This window comes from Melozone crissalis, unplaced genomic scaffold (genome assembly GCF_028551555.1).
Source record: "Melozone crissalis strain CALT ecotype California unplaced genomic scaffold, PUWL_Pcris_2 ptg000006l_1, whole genome shotgun sequence".
NCBI classification, from domain to species: Eukaryota; Metazoa; Chordata; class Aves; order Passeriformes; family Passerellidae; genus Melozone; species Melozone crissalis.
This window is the reverse complement of record NW_026535784.1, coordinates 24238193-24265110: the sequence shown is the minus strand read 5'-3', so window position 1 is coordinate 24265110 and position 26918 is coordinate 24238193. Positions and strand designations below refer to the sequence as shown.

At 37.4% G+C, this 26918-nt stretch overlaps 1 protein-coding gene across 1 annotated transcript; it reads right to left on the bottom strand.

The window, feature by feature from the left end:
* Positions 1 to 944: 944 nt before the first annotated feature.
* SLC7A2 (solute carrier family 7 member 2) lies at positions 945 to 26918 on the bottom strand. Its single transcript, XM_054295511.1, has 13 exons — positions 26888 to 26918; positions 23362 to 23418; positions 16423 to 16813; positions 15038 to 15193; positions 11958 to 12123; positions 11468 to 11604; positions 10599 to 10821; positions 7994 to 8133; positions 4205 to 4307; positions 2823 to 3022; positions 2369 to 2535; positions 1675 to 1783; positions 945 to 1123 (listed from the first exon to the last, which is right to left on the bottom strand). The coding sequence occupies exons 3-13, from the start codon at positions 16796 to 16798 to the stop codon at positions 945 to 947; spliced, it is 1956 nt and encodes a 651-aa protein (XP_054151486.1). The 5' UTR covers positions 16799 to 16813; positions 23362 to 23418; positions 26888 to 26918.

Here is a 26918-nt window from a genome sequence, read left to right as displayed (position 1 = left end):
CTAATCTCAGCAATATCAATTTTGGGACATGTATAAAGGAGAAAATATAGGGGCAGAAGTGAGTAGTAAGGAGGAAAACTGGATGACTGCTGAAGGTAAGTACCAGATTATGTAAGTACCAGATTAAGTACCAGTCAGATGAAATTCTGGCCCTTCTGAAGTCAAAAGCACAAAATTTGCTAAATCACATCTGACTGTCACTGTCAATACTGTAACCAACAGATTATTTCCCTGATGATTTTGCAGAAAACAAAAGAGCTTCTGTTGTGAGAAGCATCCTTCAAAGAAAAGGCATGCACTTAAGTAGAAATCTTGAATGCTACTTAGAGGGACTAAAAACCTCTTAAGTATCTTCACTGCTTAAGTTCTCCATGACCACAGATTAATAGTCATGATTAGCAAAGATAAGCAATTACTTTTTTTAACATAAATAAATGCTCCTCTAATTTTTACCAAGTATCTCATCCATACAATTACCATTCATTTTGCAAATACTTTCCAGGCCTGTAAGAATGAAATTTATCTCCCATGAGTTACTTCAACAGAAAGAAGACAATTTAGATTGTTACCAAAACACATAACAAATATAAGGAAAAGGTATGAAAGGCACTTATGTTCACAGTAGATTGTCAAATACTCAGAACTTCTTGCAGACAGTTCTAAAAGTCCTCATATCTGATGATTGCCAGTGATTTTGGATGACACTTCAAACAATGTCTCCAAATTTTTGCTTGCTATAGGGTACTTTTAAAAAAAATTTAAATATTAATCTCCATGCTGTCAGTTCTGAAATTATGAAGATGGATTAGCAGCTTGTCCAAAATATCAGTTAGGCCTTGTAGTAAACACTATCAAGAGGCACTTGTTGGCAGAAAACTTTTGAAATTTCAGTCTGCAAGTATAATGCAAATTGAAGCTTTAAAAGACTTGTGTGTTTGCAGAGTTTAACATTCACTTGTCCTTTCAGGTGGAAGAAATTGATCCCTTTCATTTGCATTTTCAGGGTCATCCACTGGGTTCTTTTCTTGCATCCCACTATTTTCTGAACAAGAATCATCATCTCCATTGCCTCGATGACCTTCAACACTGTGTCTGATGCCATAAGCAAAGTAAATGAGGAAGCCTTCCAAAAGGAAAAAAACAAAAGTTCATGGGGTTTTCAGGCAAGTAGTGCATTAAAAAGTATATATTTTTCTCTGGCTGAACAGATTTTTGCTAAAGACTATTCTTCAGATATCTGAATCCGAGCTCATGTTTCAGGTCTTCCCTGTTTCTACAGGAAACTCCAGTGCATCATTTTTGCATAATTAAATGCTCTAATAAGTTATGGAAAATATTATCTGTAATTCATGTCTAGATGGAATTAATACCATTTTCTAGATCTAAAAGAGGACAGACTGATATACTGGGAAGAAATCTGTTTTAAGCAGGTTTCTACATAATTTTGGCTATACTTGGCTTACTGGAATTCTTCCTATTACCTAGAGACTATATTTGTAATTTTGACTGCATATAGATACTTCTGAAGCATGCTCTTCCTTTTTATCAGAAATATTAGCTGATTTTTATTAAATCACAGAGATTTTTTTCAAATATTTGAAGGAAAAGAATGTTTTAAGATGGGAATCATGAGTTCTAGTGTATGAAGTGACTGAAATGAACAGAAGTACATACCAAGTAACATCCAGAAGCTAAATCTCATCCAAGTCTCTCCACTTAATTGTACCATCAAGTAAATATTTACCAGTATACTGAATGATGGCAAAAAGGGCAATAGTGGAACCTAAAAGGAAATATTTAATATGTTCCTATTAAACATAATTTTTTTTTGCATGTCACATTTCAGGTATGTAACACAAACCAGAGGTACAGTGTAATCAGTACTAAAGAATTGAATTTTTTTTTGGTGTTGTAATGTAATGAAATTTTTACTGTGTTTAACCAACAGTCTCTATAGATCTTAAACTTTTAAAATACATTATGTTTAATATATATTCTCTAAGGCTATAAAAAACTTTCCAGTTTGTGTGGAACATATACTAGTGAATTTCTGTACTTACAGCTGAAAAATAGTATATCTATCTCTCTTATTCTGAAATGCTCCCCCACCTCCACCAGATTCCTTGACCTTCATCACTACACTTCATGATTTCCATTAAATAACTGATCTTAGAACATAAGTGAAAGTGCAAAATGAAAGGATTTATAATGTGTATTAAGTCCAAAGGATTGTAGATTACACAGACAAGTGATTGTACACTCATCAACTTCTGATGAAGTTGTTTTCCAGCTTTAAGTTCTCTGTCCCACTCCTTAGAACCCATCCAAAGCTGTCATCAGAGAATAACATAGAGAATAAGTTATTCACCATAAAGGCTACTTTCTGCTGGTTCTGAGGCTGCCTTTGGATGAGGAGAATGGTAACTATGAAGGATATCACCAATAAAGCAAGAAGGCCAATACTCCAGGGCTCCAAGTTAGCAATGAAATGAATCCCGTATGTAATGAGGACACTGAAGCCACAAATCAAGCAAGCTGTATGAAAAACAAAATTACAGAAATAGGTCACTTAATCTCTGTGTTGAAGAGGAAGTGACTTTTAAGAAGAGTGATAGCAAGCTTCAACATGAACTGTTGTTATGAATATGTTTAATTAAATGAAAATGACCACAGATTAGATTGATTCATGAATGATAAAACCACAGAATGACACATGTATGACTGGAAGAGGGCATTTTATCAGTGGATTTTTAATTCTGTCTTTAATAAAATCCCACTACAAATGTTAATGCATACATGAGTTTGGACAGCCAAATACTTACCTAAAAGGCCCACTAAGTAGTTAACTATAGTTGCAGTCCGCTCAGTTGGTAAACTGGATGGATTAATCAAAGCCTGAAGACGGAAGTGATTTTCTTCTATCATGTTTATCTGTGACTCACTTACTGCAGATGCTCTTTCAGCTGCAGCCAAAGCTGCTTTTTCTGGAGAGTATTTTGGTTCCTCATAGGTGGGTTGGTACCTATGCATAAAACAGAGTAATAAACATAAAGCACACTTCTAAATTTGAAGCAATATGAATCTAGGAATGTACTGAAGCACTAAATTATTTTCAGCAGACCTTTGGAATTTCCCAAGTTATAACTGCATTGCAACAACATTACTAGTCAGTGTCATATATAAAAATACTATGGCAATCCACTTTTTGGATTGGTTTGTTTGGAGATTGGTTTGTTTTTTTTTTTTTTTCAGTTTTTAAAGCTACCTGAATGTACTAATAGCTCAGATAAATGAACAGTTCCGTACAGAAAGAAACTACAGGGTCTGGTAGTCAACAGCAAGAAAAGAGTAAGGGATCTTGTTTCTGACTTGCTTTCTGTACTCTAAGAGGCTTCTAACTGGCACTAACTGAAAATTGGCATCTGCTTTGTTAGCTTTCAAATGTATTTTAAAAAATACTTACCGTGAGTTCTTTTTAAATAGAATAGGCTTCTCTTCTGAAGTGTAAATTATTGCAACAAGGAATTTGAGCTGAATTTAAGCTGTTATACTTTTCAAAGTTAATTACTTAGCCTTAAGTAATAAAGGCTGACTTTTTAAAATCAGAAGAGCAATACATAATAAAGTGATCTGTAGCTAGGAATATATAATTCTATAGCTTTACAAATATGACCAATACCAGAGTTTTGCTGAGAAGTATTTATCATCTCACATACATTTTCACTCTCTTCTAGGGCCACCACATCTTAAAACACTTGTCTGGTCTTATATTTCTGACTAGGATAATACAAAGCAACTATTAGAGCTTGTACATCCTGCGAACCACCTGGAACGTCAACCCTTTTCACATATGGTCTCCAAAATGCAATATGCCTGATGTACAGCGTAGATTGTATTCATATACAAGTATCAGTCACTGTACTCAAGCTTCTATTTAGTACCTTTGGGACTAATGCTTGGACCAATACTACTTCTGGAAGATAAAAGGTTCGGTTTCACCAGAAGCTTTAACCCGACTCACTGCTATACTTATGTAATATACCATTGTTTACTTAGAGGAGTCACTGCTTATTAGAAACCATTTATATGCTTACAGCTACTGGCTATCTAACAAAAAACATGTCTTGTAAATATTACTTCTGTTTATTTACTGACAAACCCAAAAAACCCCCAGAGTAGAATACAAAGGATGTTTTTAGCTCACCTAAGAATGAGGACACAGATTGCCACAAGTGAATAAGCAAGAAGTGTGCCAATAGACATCATGTCCACTAAAGCCTTTAGGTCAAACAGAAATGCCATTACAGCTAAAAAGAAAAGAAATGGAAAAAAATTCCAGGAGACTGACATAGAATTGTAGCATCATCTACACTGGGAAAGAAATTTAAGATCATCAAGTCTAAGCATAAGTGCCAAGATTAATATTAAAAATATATTAAGCTAAGATTTTAAAATCTGTCTGCAACCTAACTTATTGTTTTACTGACAGCAATATGAGTGAAATCATGATAATCCTTAAAACCACATCTTTTAAGCTACTGGTATCATTCCATACCTGATTCCCTACAGCTGGGAATCTCATTCATATAGACAGGCCCTGATGAGTCCTACAGTCATGCTGCATAACCAAATGCTTATGTCAGACTTATTTGGATGTAAGTGTTTGCACATATATTGTTGAATTTGGGCCATATTAAAAATACATTTTTACAGAATGAAGTTCAGATCCTGCAGTAGAATCTCACCAAAGCTGAAAGGATGGATCCCACTGCCAAACTGAGGAAAAATCACTGAGATGTAAAATTTCTGCTGAGCTGGTAAAGAGCTCTATGTGAAGAGGACTTTCAGGAGTTGTCTCAAATAAAATAGTTTTGTGGGGGTTTTTTTAATGGTTATCCTACTAAAAATAGTTTTCACTTCACCTTCAGGAACGACCAGTAACATCTCTCAGGAATTAATACTGTTATGACCACTGAACTCAGAGGCAGAAACTTCCATGGCAGTGGAAGTTATTCTAGAAGTCTGTTTCTAAAAGCTAATCCCATATTGATTTTGAGATTCTGGAATACTTTTTTTGTCTATGCTGTTTGCAGACAGAAGCACATTATTTATAAAGAAATTAGGAGAAGCTATCAGTAAATGAAAGGCTAATTCCAATTGATTTGAAATACATGTGTTCAAAGAGCCTCTTAAGGTATTTGTATTTTATTAATATTTTTGAGATGCAGATTTTTTGAATCATCAGTAATCTCAACATCAACAGAAACTACTGAATGTAGTCTTTATACACTGTGAGTATATGCACACCCAAATTATTCTATATTCAAAATATTTGTATTTAATATTTATGGTATGCATTTGTTAATGTATTTGCAGACAGCTGTATGAGTGCACAAACACATGGACACATACTCCCGTTATTTGATCCTAAAGGAGGAAGGAAAATGTGATTTTCTGAAAACAAGACTCCTGGATTTCATAACTTTTATATAATCTGGGAGTCTCTTTTTCCAATTAAGACCATCCTTATTTCCTCAATGAGAGTGGATGTTCCTAAATCCAAAAAGTAATTTGCAGTGTAGATTTTTGAATACCTCTAAGCTTTTCATGCTCTAAAGAGCAAAGCTGAGGAAGAACAGAACCTACTAAAACCTCATGAACAGTAGCTGTATTTAATTTTAATCCCAGCTTCAAAAGGCCGCTCTGTAGCCTAGATGTTCTTTAACTTTAGAAACAAGGTGAAAAATTGCAAGTTTCTGAAAGGCCTGCAAGTTTCTTCTTAGTAATTCTTCTATACCAAGAGAAAAAAAGGCAGAGTATCTCTTTTCCACCTCTCTTAGTTCTACTCCAAGAGACAACAGTAGGTACACTAATGGTGAAACTGGACTGACACCAAAACATTTTGCCATGTGCAGAGGTCTGCCATGGTGATTACCACCTGTAAAAAGGTCAGTCATGTAGTAACAGGTGACAGCTGCCTCAGCTGTAGTCTTAACTTGATAACTTTAATTAGGCACCTCATCTTAACATTTCTTACAGCTGTAAAATTATTCATGCTACAAATGCACAGCAAAGTCAGATAACATAAGCAGTCACATACATCCACAGCTATTCTGTCAAAACTATTTATGACCACAAATTACCAAATATAGATTAAAAAAAAATAGAAGAAATGCTGCTCCAGCAGTAGAGAAAGTTGTTTTTCCAGTGAGCTGTTGATGCACCAAATTCCTAAAGATTGTCTAGAAGTCCAATGTGAGCTGCTGCAGAGCTACAGGCAGGGCTGTGTAACTATACCAATCACTCTACCAGCTGGGTAATAGACTATTCTTTCTTCTCATCATTCCTGTGATTTCACATAAAGATCTTTATTTCATCCCACAAAGGTGCACTTTCAAATTCTTATAGGAGAATATGTCAATAAGATAAATTCAAATAAAATAAAGTTGAAATAATAAAAGTAATGCTATGCCATCTATTTGTACTCTGACCAAAGAAAGGGAACTGATAATAATGCTTCATGTGGAAACTATCTGGACAATGACTGTGCCTTTCTGCATTATTGTCAAGTACACAGTTTGAGCAGTTCCAGTCTTGTGGCATCTGAGGATGACTCTGACTATAAATAAAAAGATGTTTGTCTCATTCCTGAACTTCTTATTTAAGAAAAATTTTCTAAAGGTATGTATTTGATATTTGAATTATTTAAAAAACTTATCTATTTTCCTTTGAGCTAAATACTTCTAAAGCTTCCAGTTTTCCCGGGTGATTAGACATCCCACTAAAATGATGATGAAATTTGGGCAAAGCTATATGTACCTCTGCAAGAAGTATGAACCTAAGTGAAAGAGTTGTATGTTAAGAATTTATCTTAGGAGTTGGCAATGGCTCCCAAAATACTGTTTTGGTAAAATATATGTAGGCACATATGTGTATACATATATGTGCAGACACATAAGCTCTCAACCACAACCTGGTAAGCCTATACAATAATTTTCTTTGGAAGACAATTGAAAAAATCCTTGTAGTTGACACAAAAGTTGATCCTGCTGCAAATGCAATTTTTTTCTTATATCTCATTTAAAAAAAAAATGAGTTATTTTCCCCCCATTACAGATGGGATAAATATATTAGGTCTATATGAGACAAGGAAGCCCTGTCAGTACAGCATCAGCCTGAGGGACTCAGACTAAGTAACAAGCTTATTCACCATATGGGTGTTAATACTAAAAAAAAAAATTAAAAATTGAATTCTGTGGCATTAAGGCCATCACCACCACCATGATTGGCTTGATCTGGAGTTCTTACACCCGTTGATTACTCAGTAATTTTTTTCCCATTGTACATGCAAGGGAAGTTAACAAGTAGCCCTTTTCAAAAATATAAAGTACCATGCACGTGCATAGAGTGTTTAAATCTCAGTTTGAAGTAAAACGGGCTTTGAGAGCTTACCAGAGATGACCCCTGCTGTCAAGGTGGCAGAAACTGGTGCCTGCCTCTTATTCACTTTGGCAAGAAAACTAAAGAGTAAACCATCACGTGCCATGGCAAACAGAATTCGGGGCAAAGGGAACATAGAGCCGAGAAGACTAGAACAGAAAAATGTATAGTTCAAGTACAGGTTATTCAAAGCACAATGCTTTCCTGGTAAACTCAACTACACAAAAAGAAAGTTTGGAGGAGTTAATGGGTTTAGGTATAGTTTTGCTTAGGCTCTGTGTTGCTGCTCTTAGGATTTTGTTTGGTCGACTGATGTTCTTGGTTTTGGGTTACTGTTTATTTTGACCCTAGGCTTTGAAAGAACTTGAATAAACCAATAAGTGAAAATCTGAGGTAGAAAAAATTTTACTGGTAGACTACTTTACCTAGCAACAAGCAGATTTGATTATTTCAGTCCAAAGCAAGTCAAAGCTGCACAACAGTGGTTTATTTCCATATATTCAATGTGTTTAGCAGTGCACCTTTCTTTACAAGGATCAGCTCTTAGTCTCACCTGCTACTGCACCAGACGATAGAGTAGCAACTAGTGGGGTCTTCGTTTTGGAATTGATTTGAGCTAGACATTTGAAAAGCAACCCATCCTTCGCCATAGCATAGATTACACGTGGTATTGGGAAAATGGATCCAAGAAGACTGAGTAAAAAGCAAACACATGCAACATGGCAAACACAATTCATGCAGAGTTGTATTCATGGATAAGATAAAAAATGTTAATTAATGGCATGTATAGAAACAAAATGTATGGTTGTAAGACAAAACCAGAAAGCCCCATAGCTCAAGGTATTACAGATCAGACACAAATAGGTTTTTTTAACTGCAAAGTTGATTTATTATTATTATTATATTAATTTAGGTAATAAAATTGCTTCATCAGACAGAATCCAGATTAGCAAGATAACTCTCTTCCCATCACCATAGTTCTGGGTTATTAATGGACCAGGAACATGTTCCAGATCACACTAACTATGCAATTAAGCTTTAGTATTCCTGGAGAAAGTCTGTCAGTCAGCAGCAGCAAATAAATAAGCATAAGCAGCATCCCTTACACTCTATATTTCCACGTAAGCCTGCTGATTAAAGTAATTCACAATGAGCACCATACAAGTGTACTTGGGCAGATTAATTCTTTCAATTAAAGCACCTCTAGGCAAGCTGCATTAAGACTTTTTTTCGGAAGAAGTCAAGCTAATTAATTTAGATGTTATTAGAACACATAAAGCTTTTAAACTATTGATAACTTGAAGCTCTTAAACATACTTCTTAAATTAGGTGGTTTCTTTCCCTCAAAGAGAAATACTTTTAATTAAGAAAAAAAAAAGGCGACATCATAGCCAGTATAACCTCTGCAGCAAGCACACAAGTTTTTGACCAGGTTAAGGGTTTGCTTTCTTACTTTAGAGAAGCAACTATATCACTTAAAGAAGGCACAGCTCTTACATGCCACAGGTGCTGGGTACATCCAGTAATCCTTGTGGGACATAAGTATTAAGGGTGGACAGGAGAGAAGTTTTATTGCAAATGAACTGATTTTGATGTATAACTGTACCTTCCACAAAGAAGGTACATTCCAAAAAATTCCAGAAGTTTTTTGTTGTTTCAGCTTTGTAAGGTTCATTTATCCTACCCTTCTTTATGTACATTTGCATACATAATGGCAGTATTAACAAACATCTTTACCTGGCAAACAAGTTCATGACATAGCACAGTAACAGGAAACCAAAAGTAATTCATCCCAATGTTTTTTCTTCATTGTACCTCTAAACTGAGGACCATGAAATACAGTTTCCTTTGTTTTGTTCTAGACTAACATCAGTCAACAGATTGAAAGATTAATCTCTCCACAGGAGTACATATAATTCTTCAGAATACATTGGAAAAAAGACTGACAGTTCAAATTTCTAAAATTTTCCTACCATCTCAGTTCACTTTGTTTTTCAGTATTAATTTATTTAATCTGGTTTCTTATATATAACTTCTACTATTTATCAATGTAAAGAAAAAAAAAATCAAGGAAACCCTCCAACCTGAGGGGACCATGACAAATATATAGAAAATAACAAAAATAATCCCAGGATGAACTGTGTAACTGTGACATTCCTCAGTCAGTCCTATATTTCTTTTAGTGTCCTTCTGGAACTACTTCATGTTTCTCGCCTCTCCTGCATCTAAATGTTCCTTTTCCTTAAACCATTGCCCACAGTCAACGAACTCATATTCAGGCTAATGCCTGCAGGGTTATGTTGGGAGTGCTGTTACTGTTGGTGCTTCCACAGGGATCTTGTTTTCCTTCATGGAAAGGCAGCCAGTGCTCTTACCACTGAAGCTCATGGAAATGACTCCTTTCCTACATAAGCTCAGGTAAAAGATTGGCATCAGCATTTTTCTATCCCTAAATTCAAGTATCAAACAATTTTTTATTTTATTAAAGTGTTTGTACCATATTAAAATTGGGGCTTAATATATTTGAACACATACTAATATATATTGTGCCTTCCCTGATCTTTATAATCAAAATAATATGTTAAGGAACATTCACAATTTCACAAAGGGAATTAAATTATAATATTTTCACAGCTATAGTCTACATCTCAAATACCCACACAGAAACCACAGGAAGGGATGATGTCAGAAGACAGACTGGCTGCTGGAGGAAAACAGAGACAGGCAATGAAGATGAGGAGTGGAGCTAGTTAATCATGTCTTCAATTTTGCCTGCAAATACACAGAGCCCATAAAGTTGCTGAGTCACTGGGAATGGACAGCAAAAAAAGGAAAAATGGGGGAGATTTACTTTGTCAGTTAATAAAGATAACTTGCAGGTCATATGTTTGAAAATACTTATACATTAAAAAAAATAGGTGTAATAAGCTTCTACCAAAGAGGTAGAGTTCAATAACAGTACAGTTTAGAAAAAAAGGAGCCCAAATTAACACAGCTACTGTCAACTAGACCTGCTTAAGTTTAATACTTGCTTATAATACTTATTGTTAATTCTTTGCATGGACTGAGCCTTCAAAGTGAACACACGAACATACATATAAATGTAACGTATTATTACTCAGCTTTTCCCAACAGAATTAGTATTTCAATGTCTTTACCTTGTAGACAAAGCACAGAGGGATCCCACTGCTACAACGTATTTAGCAGGACCCCATCCAACATATTCAAATGCTACTGGCAGAGGACTTTTCTCATCTAGGAGATAGTATGGCATCATAAGTGTCAGTGCAGCTGAAACCAAGCAATAGGCCATGAAGCAGACGAGTAGGGACACCACAATTCCTATGGGTATGGCTTTCTGAGGATTCTTGACCTCTTCTCCTGAAAAAAGGAAAAGAAAATGCCCCACCAAAAATTTGTATTATTTTTCCCCTTCAGCTTTTAGAGACAAGATCAAAGACAAATCACTTGTTAATCTAAGTCATGGGAATCAGATCTGTAATAGAAGTTTTAAAAACCTGAGTAAAATAAACTGAGACATACAGAAGAGAACTCAGTATTTTGTTGTCAGAAATAGCGTTAAAATAGTGGTAAATTAAAGGCCATAAAATACATTTTATATGCAGAGTAGTCCAAGCCCATAATTTTTAGTTATTTGCCTACACTTCCAATGTACTCAATATACTCATTCCCTATCAGGCATTGGGAAAGACACCTTATATCAGAGAACTGTAAAAGTGAGCAGGTGATTAACATTATTTGAGCAGAAAAATATACTAAGCTTAGAAAGCAGCAATCATTTCTTTAGAACAGGAATGAAATAAAAAGAAGCTCCTCCCTCTTACCAGAAAGACAGCCACGTTCAGGAAAGAACTTACACTCAATCTACATTGACTGAAAGAGCTTTGGAAGAAAGCAAAGTAAGAAGAGTAGACTGAGTATTATATTTTTTGTGGTTCTTTGGTTGGTTTTTTTGCAAAAATATCCCCACGTTAAACATATATACACACACATATAAATACTATACCAGTTGTTGCAATGCAGTCAAATCCAACAAAAGCATAAAAACAGGTTGCAGCACCAGCCAATGTTCCTGTGAAACCATAAGGCATAAAGCCACCACTCCCATACATACTTGTCACATTTTCATAGGATGAGCGGTTCCTATAAAGGACAAAAATACAGCAGAAAGATAATTTTTCCCCCCCCTCATTATTGGTAGGATAAATACATGCACCCTCCTACCCTAGAACTCTAAAAAAAAAGTTTAAATGTTCTCATCATAACAGAGGTCTGCTTTACAAAACTGCATGAGATGACATTTTTATGTCCAAGCTTGTAAGAAAGAGAAGAATAACAGCAAGAGGAAGAATGTCTGAATCAAGTAACTATCATCTTACTTACTTTGAAGTTTGTGACAAAACATATTCAAACACTAATAGTGTTTATTATAATAAAGCATGTGTAAGAGGAAACTGCTCGGAATATGAGAAAGTAAATAGATTTTTAAAAATTACTCTGTTACTGCAGTAAAGTTTCTGAGATATTCTTCACTTTTCTTCCAGTTGTCAACTTCACCTTTCACAAAACCAGAAATAATAACGAAGACCAAGACCAAGATGTTAATAGCAGTGAAAATTCTATTCACCCATGCAGACTCTTTTACTCCAAAAGATAAAAGACCTGTAAAATAAAAATATTTTGTAGATGTGAATGGCCCATTAAACTAATAAAATGGCATTTAAAGAAGGGATACATGTGAAAGAAGTGTGTGCATGTGTGTGTGCGTGTATATGTATATGCAAGTACTGTGAATAATACTAAAAAAAATCACCCACCAGATTTTAAAAAAAGCATTATCACAAACTTGCTAGACTCTTTAACAGCATGGAAATAGGCAAATATATAGGAAACCACAAAAGAGAAAGCTTCTTCTTTAAGTATTTAAAAGTATTTTTAGCAATGGCTACTTTTAACTTCTCAGAGATGCCAATCCATATCTCTGTTTTATGCCATGGAGTAAAAGTAGCTACAAGAATACTATATTTTGTAAAAACAGATTGGTAGAATATATTCCTTTCAGAAGAATTATCTGTTAGATTAAGAAAAGAAGCAGAATTATTAAATTAACAATATGACTGATTGACTCTACATTTTTCAGGGCACACCCATCAGAGTGTGCTTCCTAGTTCATTAATAGCAGCTTTAAAAGAATTGCACACCTCGTGTTTGTAACACTGATGCACAGAGATTCTAGGAAAGAGTCAGATACAACATACATATAGCTTTAGATTACAGAGTAGGACATTTAAACAATCTGATAGTTATTCCATCAGGATTCTACTTTATCATTAGATTTTAAACAATTTGAAGTGCTAGAGTGTTAGCAATTTAATGGAAAAGGCAGTAAGCAGATCAGGAAAAATTAAATATAATTGGAAAGTTTTCACAGATCCTTTGCACTCTAAGCATTTCCACTAATATCACATACATACTTTCCCTCATTATTTAGAGATTAAGTCTGAAAATTTTAAGCCTCTCAAAATAATGTCTAAAAGGTTTCTGACTCCTCTAATGAGATATTTGCTATCTTATCAGAACACAGAAATTATGAGCTGCTCAGGTTTTCTTCATCAATGACATTTTTATTGAAATAGATGTATGCTTTCTTCAGCTCAGTTTTTCCCAAAAAGGCAGTGTCTCAATCAGCCTAATGCAGTGTGAATCATAGTTTGTGCATTTTTATAGTCCTTGCATTATCAAAAAAGCCAAACCAAAATAGAACAAAAAAACCCAAACTCCACACAAAAAATAAACCCAAAACCCTCCAAAATTAAACAAACAAAACCAAAAAAACCACACAAAAAACCCAAACAAAACCAAAAAAACCCAAACCCCAGAGATTTCTGTGTACTCTTCCTCATGCTTAGCACATAACATTTCCTGTAAAACATCACCTGCTACTCTTATGACTCAGCTTTACACAGATCACAATCCAATTACTGTATCATGCTCAGCCTACACAGTCCTGAGCCATCCCCACTTCCCTCCTTTCAGCAGTGGGGAATTCCACCCAGTTCAGTCACTGAGGGTTTGACTTCTGATCACAGACACCTGGAGAGGCAATTTGCAGCAAAAATAGGAAAGGAGTGAAGAAAGAATGATGGTAGGGATGAAAAGACAGGATGCAAATGAAAACTCAGTAGCAGTGATGAACAGCAGGGGAAACATCTCCCCTTTTTTCAAGAACCTCTAATTCTTATGTTCTGAAGCAGCAATGGCAATGGAGAAAACTTGAAAGATGTCAGCATCTAAACTAGGACTGTATAGTTTGGTTTGTGAGTTTCAGTGCTCTGCTTTTCAGGGTGTTAATTTTTGTCTCCTTTATTTGGAAGAGGTAGAACTGAAAGGTCTGCTCCAGTTGTATTCCACGTTCATTCCCAACCCTCCTGAGGACATAAGGGGCTGAACTGGTCCTACAGGCAATTCTTAGCCACAAATGTGGCAGGATGCTGGACTAAACCAAGTCAACTCCCAGATCTTCCTAAGTATAGGAAGCTATTCTTTTATGTACAGAGATCTAATAAATCTTCACATGCACTGGTCATTCATTCTAGCAGCAGGTAGAACAGAAATGTTTCCCTGTGTCAGAAAATCCCACTCAAAACAAGAGAACAGGTTATATACATATAACTTATTTTCACTTTCCAGAGAAGAAAAGCTTCTGCTTTGGCTTAATCCAAAGAGAGACTGAACATGACAAGTATTTGAGATAGGGGTAAGACCTCTACTGAATATTGAAGTGCTTCTAGTATTGCCTGAAAACAAACTGCACACTTTAGAATACACTTCCTGCTTCCTTCACTCCCAGAGCCAGTAGGAACATTTCTATATGGTAAATAATTGCTAAACACAAACATGGAAATAAATTGCAGTATTTTTGAGCTTTCTGATCCCTCAAATAGAAGGTAGCTAGTGTCAGGGTTTGTGATTTAAAAGCATGATACATGAGTAAAGACAAAAATAGCACTTAGAAGAGTAGACAGGAAAGGTTTACTCAGGTTTCAAACTGGTCTGTTGGTCCATATAAGTAAGTACCTCGGGGTGCCCTTTAGGTCAACAAACTCTAGGATAAACAACTGGACACTTAAAAAGGGCAACTTTATTTTATACCAAAAAAGTGAACAATTTAGGTTGAAAAACCCCCTTACCAATGCTCACTACATGCACGATATATAATTTAAGGAGACCACATCACCAAACTACAGAGCTTAACCTCCAGGCCACTCCAGAGGCATTTACTGGTGACAGAGCCATGAAAACACTGAGAACTCTGTAATTTTCCTGTTACCATAAACCTCTAGAATGGGTTTTATTGAAAAAAGTACGAACAAGTGATTAGTTCATACCTCAGTTTCAAGAGAAGAGGGTGCATGTGAAAATTTGGTTATATACATGTAATTCACAGAGCCATTGTGCCAGCACAAAATGTGGCTCTGAACTTCCTTAAGGTATTTCCAGTGCAAAACCCTACAATTTAACACTTTTAACTGTAAAATATCACAACCACCATAAATTAGGCCATATATTTTCTTACCTGATAAAAGTAATATAAGGAGTACAGCAAAGAAGTCAGGATACTCTGCTAGCCCAGAGTAATTCATTTTGAAGTAGGCACTGAAGAAATGACCAATCCGTTTTCCAAGAAGTTCATCAAAGGTGCCACTCCAGGCTCTTGCTACACTTGATGTACCTTCATAAAACATATGCATGTTTAGGCTTTTACAGTGGGATACAGCTACTTCTACTGAAAAGGAAACAAAACTAAGTCTGTTGCTACTTGTATTTTAAAAAGCAGAGCCTGTGATGTTTGTTTTGCTGAAGAATTTTAATGTTTAAGAATTTTGCTTGTTAAATGGTAAAAAGTTTTCCTAGAACCAAAATATACAATTTTTTTTGCCTTGTTTATTCCCAAAAGATTGATAAAATGACAGAAATTATTTCTTTGTCATTTATGCCTGATCCTGGATGAAGCTTATTTCGAGCTATTTCTAATTTCCATGACATATGTTAAATAATAAAAAGTAACATAAGAAAGCACTTTAAGAAAGAACATAAAGGAAAGTTTGCCCACCTGTAAGTAAAGCAAAAACAATAAACTAGCAAGACATATGGCACTAGAGTCTGTATTTAAAATTAAACACTCCTGTGGCAAAGAGTGCACGGCCAAATACAATTTGGCCAATCTTATTTGTATAACTCTCCTCTCAGGAAATACATTTTAATACAATACTGGGGAACATCAGTTTCATTATGATTTGAACAACCATCCTGTAGGTACACATCTAAAGCTAGTTCATACACAATATAATGGAAGTTCAGAACACGTTTCTCCAGAAGAAATAATTCTGAAATCAAAAAATGTATCTCTGCTGAAGCACTGAAATAGCTGTTTGACTATCTGCCACATAAGTATTTATTTTATTCAACTCTAGTCAACTTTGTGTTTTATGGGATTACCTCATAGGACAGCAATTAATTAGCACAATGTAGCAAGTTAGTACTTTAACATCATGACTTTCCTGTAAGATACTATAGTGGAGTCCCTGTAAATGTCCTTGCTGTACATACTTAAAAAAAAAAAGTTTATTGGTTTTACTGAAATTATTTTTGCTGACCAAAGATGGCAAATAAATCTTGTTTATTCTTGTGCATCATCACAGCATTGTCTGACACAATCTTCATACAAAGTATGTGCTTCATATGTCACACTGTTACAAAAATATCTTGCAAAAAACCTGCTTGCAATGGTGATGCACAGAAGAAAGTAACCTAATCAAATATTTTGGTTATTCCATCTCAACAAGACTAAAAAGAAAGAGCAGCTAAGTGTAGAGACAGAAAAGAAAAAGAGCCCTAAGTCTGTATCTTTTATCTCCTGTCTCAGAAACCCCTGGGAGCGGTGTTTGCTGTTTAGCTTACCTATGATGTAGGATAAAACGAGGTTCCAGCCAGTGATAAAGGCCCACAGTTCACCTACTGTAACGTAAGTGTACAAATACGCAGAACCAGTCTTGGGGACACGAGCGCCAAACTCGGCGTAGCAGAGACCTGCCATCACAGACGCAACGGCAGCAATGAGGAAAGAAACAATGATGCTAGGTCCAGAATCAGATTTGGCCACTTCTCCAGCAAGCACATAAACACCAGCACCAAGGGTGCTCCCTACTCCCAGGGCTATCAGGTCCAGCGTTGATAAGCATCGGCACAGCTTGGTGTCCTCGAGACTTTCGCCGCCGATGTTCTTCTTCCGCACCAGACACCGAATAAAGGACAGAGCCGTTCCACAGGGCAACATGGTGGATGTAGAGCTCTGAAATAAAGAAAATTATTCCAGAATGCAAAAGGTAGTGCAGACTCTGGTGAAAAACAGTGGGAAAAAGTATTTGCATGAAGAACATTAATCTCATCTACTAACTAATATATTCACACTGTTTTGTCACATTAGATAAGATGGCAGGTGCTTTTTCCCCTGGAAACAAATTAGGGATACACTTTTCCTAATTTTATATGTAACACTTATGTCCCCTGGGAAAGAGATCCATTATCCTTAGGTTTATTACATTGCTGTAAAAAAGAACAAATTGTTTATAATTATCTGCTAATGGCCACTTCTTAACCACTTCTAAAACAGACACAGACTATTATCTCATATATCATAGAGCCTTTTAAGATAAGGATCAACAACATAAATAAAGGGTTTGGGAATCTAAAACTAAGACTATAAACAGCAAAAGTTTAAAATACATTATTCTTCTGAGAGCACCAATTCAATATCCTTTTGTCTTCAAATACATAGTTTTTGCCTTTAGAATTTGCTTCAGTAAGAACTGCTTGGAAGAAGATTAAAATAGTGTTTCTACTCTCTCACATACCAGTGAAGTTTCTCAGATCTAATTATCCTTACAAGAAATCTTCAACATTCTCAGTGCCTGTCACAGTGGAGGATGTGATCAGCTCTAGGACACAAGCTGGAATTCTGTGACCAACCCGGTCCTGGAGGCCAGCAGGTGGGCAGTGCCTCTCTGGCTTGCGACATGGGTGCCTGCTAGGAGCAGCAGTAATCCAGCTTCCCAGCTAAAACAAATGGTCACTGAGGGTCCAAAGCATTTGCTTGGGAGGGATGCCATGGGCATCCCATAGAAAATAGAATTTTAAAGAGGCAATACTAATGGACAAGTTCTATCTTCATGTATTTGTTTGAATTGTATCGTTGACAGCTAAGAGTTTGGTATGACCATCTGTCATCTTCCCAAACCGATGTTTGTCTTTGCAACTCCTACCATAAATATCTATACTCTGCTCTTGATTTGTTATGTGGAACCCTCCTGGGAACTGAAAATCTATTTAATTTAGACAAACATTCTGCTGGTTTATTTCTTCCTGGTCTGTATCAGTTTCCTAGAACAGTAAAGGACATTTCTACTCACACTAGCTCAATCCACTAACAGCAAGGACTCCGTATGAAGATGGATAGCTCAATTAACAGTGCTTGATCCTAAAACAGAGAGTCAGAAGCAGAGAGTACCAGGAACTCTGCCATCTCTATATAAGATTGCTTGGGGAAAAAAAATCACCAGAGAAGAGAAAGGACATTTTCACCCTATATATGTAATAGCTCCCCAAGAACACTCAAACATGCCACTTCTGCCTTCAAAGAGCACCCTTAAGAAAAAAGGTCTCTATTCCCTTTTAAGTAAAGGGAATTTGACAAAGTGTAGTGAATGAAATTTGTGGGATCTCAGTCTCTCAGAACTGGGGTGCAGGGTGAACAAGACCCCCCCCTGGGGGGCTCGGGAGTCCTGGAATGCTGCCAGAAATGTCTGGTGGCTGGACTTTGATCCCACATGGGAGATGACATCAGTATGAGGACGGGAGGATTTCACTGGGGTGAATGGTGAAGGGACAAGTTAATTGGAGTGTGAGATACAGGGTTTAAGATCCCTGTACAGGGGGGTCTAGAGAGGCAAGATGGAGGGATTGGGGCGTGCCCTTCTCCTTCTTCTTCTTCCTCTAGGCCTCCATCTTCTGTGGTGATGTTGGCACTCCGGGATTGGACCTTACTAGGGGAACACTGGTTAATAAGGGTAGAGGGTATTGGAGAAAAATGATAAATATTGTATACGTAACTCCGGGTATAAAGATAGGTGACCGCCCCAGGGGCTTTCAGTGTGTGCCCATGGCTGACTGCTGAGCAGAACTCTGTCAGGCCAAGAGAAAATCTTTTAGATAAGCAATTAATAAACACCAAGACCAAGAACAAATCTGAAGCTTCCTCTCGTCCTTTCGAACCCGGGGGCCCAAGGCCATCTTTGGGCTTCTCCCCAGACCATCTAAACAGCCGAGAAATCCACAGAAATTGAATAGCTGTGGATAGTGATGCTTAATCCCCTTAGAAAAGTGATAGGTGGCCCAGGACAGTGGGAGGAAGCAGACAGGCAAGTTTCCAAAGCTCTGCTGCAATTAGGCAGTCTTTTCAGCACACCAGAGACAAGAATCTGCCCATGGTACACAGACTCATCCACTATGAAAACCTCACCAGTTACAGAACTCCAACAATATTCACGTCAGCCGACATCCACATCTTCTAAAGCAATTAGCATTGAACTGTTCAGGCAAAATTCCCTGCTGCGTCTCCCAAGCTCTTTAGGGAGAGCCGCCTTTCTTTGGGCCTGAGGCACTCCACTCCCACATAGCCAGGTTTACTTTTCCTGGGCTGTACTTGGACAAATATTTTGAGGCCACTTTTTTTTCCCTCTACAGTTCTGAAGCTGTAGCAACCACTTAGGATGTTATATTAATATGCTTACTAGTCTGCAGCCCATGTGAAAGGCAGCAACGCTCTTGTGTCTCCATGCCCTTCACCTTAGCAATTTCAATGTTGCAGAAACATAGCATTTTTTAAGGAATTATTTCTCCCTCCCCACCAGATAATATTTAATTTCATAAGTCATTAACATGAAAAAATATTCTGGCAGATCTTGTTCTCAGACCACTAAGGAATTTGTTGTTATTCAAATGGCATTTCAGCTTGTTTTGCTTCTCTACCATTTGGGACGAGAAGTCCCGAAAATTGTACAGCCATTTATTGCAGTGGCCAGTAAGTGATATTATATTATGGTTATCTCTACTATTATATGCTAATACCTCTGGATATTATGCTTTTCTCTGCTGAGAAGGAATCTCTATGGCAAAATAGGAGGAGTTTTTTCTGCTTCTGATTTCTGCTTCTTAGGGAGAGGAAGGAGGCTAGTTCTTGCTAGTCACAAGCCAGTAAAGACACTACTTCTGACAGAAACCCAGCCTTTCTTCTTCAGCCTTTAGAAACTGGAGCACAAACAAAGTTCAGTATACAAACTTTGTGTCAGTAGAGGAAAAAATAACACCTTGTGCATGGCAAACTTCTCTTTCTAAGTATATCCATCCTAACACGGACTTGACAAACACGTCTTTTTACAACAACCAGTGGAATCCAGCACATCTTCCACAGTTTCCTACACTTAGTATGCCTAAATTCATAGCAAAAAATGCCTGAACCCTGCTTCTCAACTTCTGTTGCTGTGTGCCAAGTCCAGCACTGTACCTCAGGCATGGTCCCCTTTCAGATTTGGCTGAGACATTCCAAGACTTCATACTTGATAAGACAGTGCAGCAGGAAGAACTGATGAATATCTTACAAAGATATCTGGCTTCACACAGGACCAAATGACATAGCTACAAGGTGACAAGTGTCCTCAGAAATAACTGACAAGTATAATGTTTTTCTGAAGTGTCTCTTGTACAGCAGATCCTTTAATGCATTACCCCTGCAAGAGAACAGCCTGGGCAATGGCTCACTGCTGATGTGTGCTCACTCACAAGCAGTTTATCAGAACACAAAGGCAGAGACATCTCATGCTAAAATATAAACCTACAGGAGCAAAGAAGGTAACAGCTGGGTGTGCCTTTTGGTGGCAGCATTGTCCTAGACAAGCTTATACTGACTGCCACCACACACTTTTCTTATATGGGGTCTTATTCCTGCAGACCTACAGATCTTTCTGAGTCGGACAAATAGCAGTTTTCTTCTCTGCTCATCTTTATGGCAGAGAGAAAAATGAAGTAGGGTAAATGAGCATACTAAAAATTATCTCTCCTACTTTCGACTAGCAGGTTTCAGTATTTTCCTATCTGCTCCTTTATTCTTCCTCCTTTCCCTGCAGCCCCACTGTGCCTCATCCTAGCACACGACTGTGGGCTCTGCTTCATCTTGGCCTCCACTGCTGTGAGCTCTGCCAGCGCTGGCCTGGGCCCCTGCTAAATGTGCTGCACATTCAGAGCACTGGCTCTGCTCTGAGCCTTCCTGGGAAGGCATATGTGACTGCTTGGGAAAGGGGGTTTTTGATAACTACACTGGATAATCAATCAAGGAGGAAGTGAGTACTTCCGAGGCATCTCTGGTACACCTGTCCTACATTTCCTGGAGCAGAGTTGGATACCTGCCTGCCTTTGAACAGCAATGTTAGGCATGTAGGCTGCAAGGACCACCAGTCAGGGTGGGCTGTGCTGTTCATGCAGTTTAAACAGAAAAAATATTGAATCCTCACTTTATACAGAGTTTAAAAATAGGCAATGAGTGATAAGAAGCCACAAAGGAAAAACCCCTTGAACTCACCAATAGTGTGCAGTTACTTCTAATTAAAGTGTGGAGACAGCCTGATTAGTGTCTCATGCAATCCAGACTGTGCTAGGCTCCTCTTTGAAGTCTGCTTTACAGAGAACGCTGCGCCACAAGCCCAGCAAGTTTCGCTTTGTTTCACTTCACAAAGCTGTGAAGTCTGCTTGTTCCTGATGCTGGCACGCTCCTGCTGCTGCACACAGCCGAGGTGGCAGCTCTCTGGCTCCCATCTGCTGGCTCACCAGCTCCTGAAGGCTCTTTGGACCAAGTTTTAATTTAGCTACAGGTTATGCTGTAAACGCCGAATACACCTCCAACAGCCCTTCAAAAAAGGCAAGGCTCAGTTCAACTGCCTTAGCCTTGAGGACCAATGACCAGCCTTTATGGAAACCTCCTCCTTCCTTGAAGGAATTCCTAGAGAGAACTGCTAAACTATCCACACTACAGATTAGTTTGACCCCTTCAACCACCCTCAGCAAAGATACAGCAAGGAGGAGAGTAAGACATAATTTAGACAGGAAAGGAACTCGACAGATTTATCTAACAGGGAGAGGATAAAACAAACAAAACTTTCTTATGTCTAGTGGACTTCCATAGCATTTGTCAGAGTACCTGAATAAATAAGCAGGTATTTCTCCAAACCCTTTTGTTCTTTATTGTCTTGGTTATTTTTTTTCTCTACAGCATCTGCTGATAAAATCATCTTATTTCAGCCTCTCCTGGTCAATTGTAAACCAGGTAATTTTAATGCTTGTCCGCTACACATCTGAATGCCAGTCCAAGAAGATGAGTTCTGCCTTACAATTCATATCAGCTCTTTGTTCAGGTGGATGATAGGGAACATTTAATCATCATCTGTTGTCAGCCCTCTTCTGTCAGGAAATGTTTGGTGTCAAAAAATGTGTAACTAAAAACACAAGGGACAAAGTCTCTACCTGAAAAGATTATATTAATATTTAAACCTGCTTTGACTGCTCCAAAGTCATACAAAATTTAACGTTTTTGCAAAGTATTTTTCATGTAAAAAAATCCAATCTAACCTCCTATTCCACACAAAAATTAAAAATATGTGGATATTGGAGCAAAAAAAGGTAACTTCCATCATGTGCCAATAATTTTATTTCCATTAAAATAAAATTTTAATTTGATTGTCTCATACATGGTTTAAGTTAGTACACATTAAACTCAAGCTACACATGGGAAAATCCAAAGTTTTGCTGCAGTTGCCATTCAGCTTTTCCCATAAATTTTTCCATTAAAATTTTTAATAAAAAACCATAAAAATCGCATATGGAAAGCAAATGTTATAAAGCAATATGAAACCTCTGAAAGTTTTAGTACTGTTGAGACTTATGTTTAATGATTTTTGAAGCCAAAATAAAATAAAGATATTTTCCTCAAAACTATTCTGTTGAGCTAGTATTATATAATATACTATTAATATTAGATGCAGTAGTTAAACATGTTAAACAGCATACTAATTAAGGATTAAATACTCCAGTAAGTTTGTAACATACAGAAAATGTGAAAATATAAATATATACTAGTCAATACAGATTAATTTAGCATATTTTTTCAGCCTCATTTTTCCTTAAAAACCTGTAAAAGTTTATCCATTTTTTCCTATTAAGTACATGTAGCATTATTCAAAATTGCAGTACTACATTTATTAGGTCTTGTGCAATAATAGATGAAAACAAGGTCTTGTGAAATAATGCAAGTAAAAGAACACAGAGATGAAGCAGAACTAGGTATAATCTATGATTTGTGTGTATGTACACACATGCACAGGCAATACATTATTTTACTGCAAGTGTCCTAAAAATTCCTGTGGTGCTCAAGACTTTGACAAAACTCCTAACGGCTTGAAATATTTAAAGTATCATATTTCAATAATAAACCATAAAAATGGAAAGCAGCACCTGTAACAAAAGTATAAGATGCATAAAAGGGAAAAAACAAAGCAAATTTTATCATTCAAAAAGCAGAAACACCTTCTAGGCAGACTGGGAAGGAAAATATAACTGCATCTTCTATATATTAACACAGAATTTTTACCAAAGACAGAATAATGCTGTAATGTAAACAAACTGCATACCACAGCTCTTGCTACTCAAACAGCACATATGTTAAAGGCAAGGTTCCCTAAGATAACCTAGGCTGCTTTCAGGTTACTTCTTTCAGCAGTAAACGTCATTACTAACCTGATTCAGAGAACTTCTGCTGGGCAAACTTCTGCTCCTCTTAGTCCCGAACTCCTGCTGTCATAAACAGAAGAGTAATGACTTAAAGTGATTTTATTAAAAGACTTGCTTTGAAAGCCAGCTGCGGACGGTGCGGGAGCCCTGGGCCCTGAGGGGTGGGGAGGCTTGGCTGCCCAGGTGATTGGAGGGCTGCAAGCTGGCCAGCTATTTGCCCAGCCAAGAGGCAGGGAGGGAAGGAGGGAATCTCACTGGCGTTCAGAAAAATCCTATCCACTCGTCATGTTTTCAGTGCACAAAACCCAACCAGAATGCCATTCCCTGCATTTAAAATGCCTATGTCAGGGAAACCAGTCACACATCCTGAAGGAAATGCATGGGGAAATCCCACTATGACACCCTTCCATTGCCCTTGTGAAAAGCAAACTGGTTTTGAAGCATATTGAAGGATGCTTTGCAATGTTTTGGGACCTGAGTAAATTTTAGAAGAATATATGTAATTTTGAAAGTATTGCTGTGGCTAGAAGGAACACAGAAGGCAGTATATTTACAGAGATGGGTCAGAGCCCATTCTGTTGAACTGGGGTAGATGTACCATAGATGATCTTCTCCTTTATATGGCTTGAAATTAAAAATGCTGAAGACTGGACTTAGAACAAGTCAAACATTCCTGTGACACAACCAATAAATAAATCTGAATTTCTTAAAAATTAGCTTCCAGAATAAACCAAACCCCAATGTATAATTTACAGCTCTATTTTTATTACTTCCAATGGCAGACAACCCCAATCTAAACATGCAGTAGTATTTCCAGCCAGTATTGTTCACATCATATTGTTTCCTTCTAACACTCATGTTTCAATCACTTCATTTTTGTTCAGCTAACATAACATAAACCTCGCAGAGAAAAGTGCTATGCTTCTCATCATTAAAAGGTCTTTCCTAGGAAAATAGGTAGAAAAACACATTGTGTAGCAGCCAGCTGCAACTTTCCCTCAGCTTTTACTTTTCCCTTAGTGTAAGTCTGTCAATGCTCCAGAAGCAGAGCATTTTTTGCTTCATGAATAGCCCTACTTCCTGCAGTGACACACAAGGGAAGAATACAAGCTTTCCTCAACTCTCCAAGATCCAAGGAGAAATGCATCCAAGAAAGTTTGCTTCACAAGGATGGGCTGTGTTCAAAGACCAGGAGTCCAACTTATGTTACCCAAGCCAATTATCTTCTGACAGGCAAAAACAAATTAAGAGAAAAGGTCTTTTTTGCTGAAGGTCTGCTGATGACCATGCTAATGCTTCTCCTCATGTTGGCCTCATCCTTGTTAAAGATGAACTTTATCTCTTTCACAGTTAATACACAGTCAGAAGATAGAACAAGAAGTTATGCTACAGATTAGGTTTCTCATGCAGAAATGCATGACAATCACTTTTAAGGAACATCACTCTGACCTGTGACAATATCTAGGCAATATCTTTTTTTTATCAAACTAGCACTCTCTAACAAGTCCATGAGTGACTCAGGAATTACTCAGATGGTTCTTTAATGTCTCCAGTGAAGAAGACTCTGAATCTCTCCGAGCAATCTCTGACAATGCTCTAGTCACCTGCACAGTAAAGAACTTCTTCCTCGTATTTAGCTAGAACTTCCTGTGCATCGTTTTTTGCCCTCTGCCTCCTATCTCTTATCTTTGCCTCTTATATTTTTGCCCTTTGCTGCTTATCTCCTATCTGTGATAACAATTCATCCCTGGTAGCACCACTACACTTATGGATCATTACAATGACAGGACTGGGCTGCTTTGGTTTATCTAACTTTCTAAAACTTAATCCTGAGAACAGTAGCACACAGAAGCTAAAGGCACTCAAACCTAGATGCCTCCTGACTCGCAGTCAAGAGGCAGAGAGCACTCTGGCTGTGAAATACAGTGGTTTGCTTTATTTCTGGTTTACTTTTTTTTCCTCTTTCTGAAATAAAGTGGTTTGCTTTATTTCTGGTTTACTTTTTTTATCTGTGCCACCTCGACCTAGAGCACTGGGGGTAGATCAGTACATCCCCATGACGCGGTGTTTGGATCAAAGGTCCCATGGACAGACGCTCAGGCATAGTTTTGGGTGTGTTTTCAGTAACACATGCTTAAAACTAACATGTTGCCACCCGGGAAAGGTCATTTTTGTAGATTCAGCTGAGAGGTGTATCTGTGTGGCTGAGGGTGTGTGACAAAGCAGCATGAGAGAGACGACCATAAAGGGCTGGGTCTAGTGGGGGATCAGTGAAGGATGCTCAGCAGACGTGCTGCTCTTTGGGCAAGACTGAGCAGACAGTGCTGTCTGGAGGCAGCTTCCTGCGTAGCATACCCAGCTTCTCTATCACAGGACATTGCTGTTTCTCTCCAGGAAAGAGCTGTGGTAGATCCACTTTGTGGCTCCCGGTTTCCTTCCAGTTACAAATCCAGCTGTGTTTGGACCAACAACATTAAGTTCTGACTTTTCTGCTCAGAAACCACATCCCTTGGATGAATCTAAACAGCCTCATCCAAGACGTCTCTGCTTTACATACCCCAAGGACTTTTGTAGCACATTCTTTGCATTAAAAAGTTGATCAGGAATTCTCTTCTTGCCAGGAAGCAGTTGGCCACATCAGAGAGAATTATCTGAAGAACAAAACTATTTTATTTTATTTTCCTATGAAAGTCTCCTTTTAAGACTTTCCCTTAGAGTACATTTTTATACAGTTACACAGAAATTCACACTTGGGGGATTTTAATTTTACAAAAAAACCCCAAACAAATATTTTTGGAAGTCTTGCACAAACTGAAACAGAGTTCTCAGATGCCCAAGGGACAGAGTGATTAAAAGCTGCTCTGTTGCTGATTCTGACTCGTCTCACAGGCACAGCCTCACAGCTAGGGGCCGTGGAGTTTTACATAACCAGAAGTGCTAACTGTGCACACGCACATCCATGTGCTTGCCCATGTCACTCGCCAAAGTTAAACATGAACAAAAGTGCTTGCAGGCCCAGGCCTTAGTGAACCATGGCAATCTCTCCACTTTGCAACCAACTGTAACAAACTCAACTTTTGTCATGCACAATGAAAAAGAAACACAACATGTTTTGTACACTTTGTGCAGCTCTGATGGGTTATGAGAAGATGTACTGGTATGCATAAGAGGATTCATCAAGTAGCCAGAAAGAATCTTTTCAAGATAAAGTAATTACATTTTAGTGGTTCTGACTTGTGGTTCTGAAAATAAAAATCCAGTGCAATCTGTGAGCTAATCTACACAAGATGATCATAAATGTTCAAGAGAGAAAAAATGTTTATAAAGCTCAACAGTGCTGTAGGCTGTCTCTATAACATTATGACAGGATCATTTCTAAAGAGAATAAATTACAATTCAACACTTTTTAAAGGACTTCCTATTTATTAAAATAAAAATATTTTTATTTTAGATTGCTTCTCATGGTTTAAGCAGATTACTGAAACTAGTTCCTACAAAATATTGTATAGATTAAAATAAAATTATCACTTACCAAGTCTCTCAACTTTTCTTTAATAATTCTT

Excerpts from the sequence above, each read along its gene's own strand:
- SLC7A2 (XM_054295511.1), bottom strand. The coding sequence starts at position 16,798 with ATGTTGCCCTGTGGAACGGCTCTGTCCTTTATTCGGTGTCTGGTGCGG. Across the intron at positions 8,134-10,598 it reads CTCTGTGCTTTGTCTACAAG|TCTTCTTGGATCCATTTTCC; the intron begins GTAAAGACATTG and ends CTTTTTACTCAG. Across the intron at positions 3,023-4,204 it reads ATCTGTGTCCTCATTCTTAG|GTACCAACCCACCTATGAGG; the intron begins GTGAGCTAAAAA and ends TTTTATGCATAG.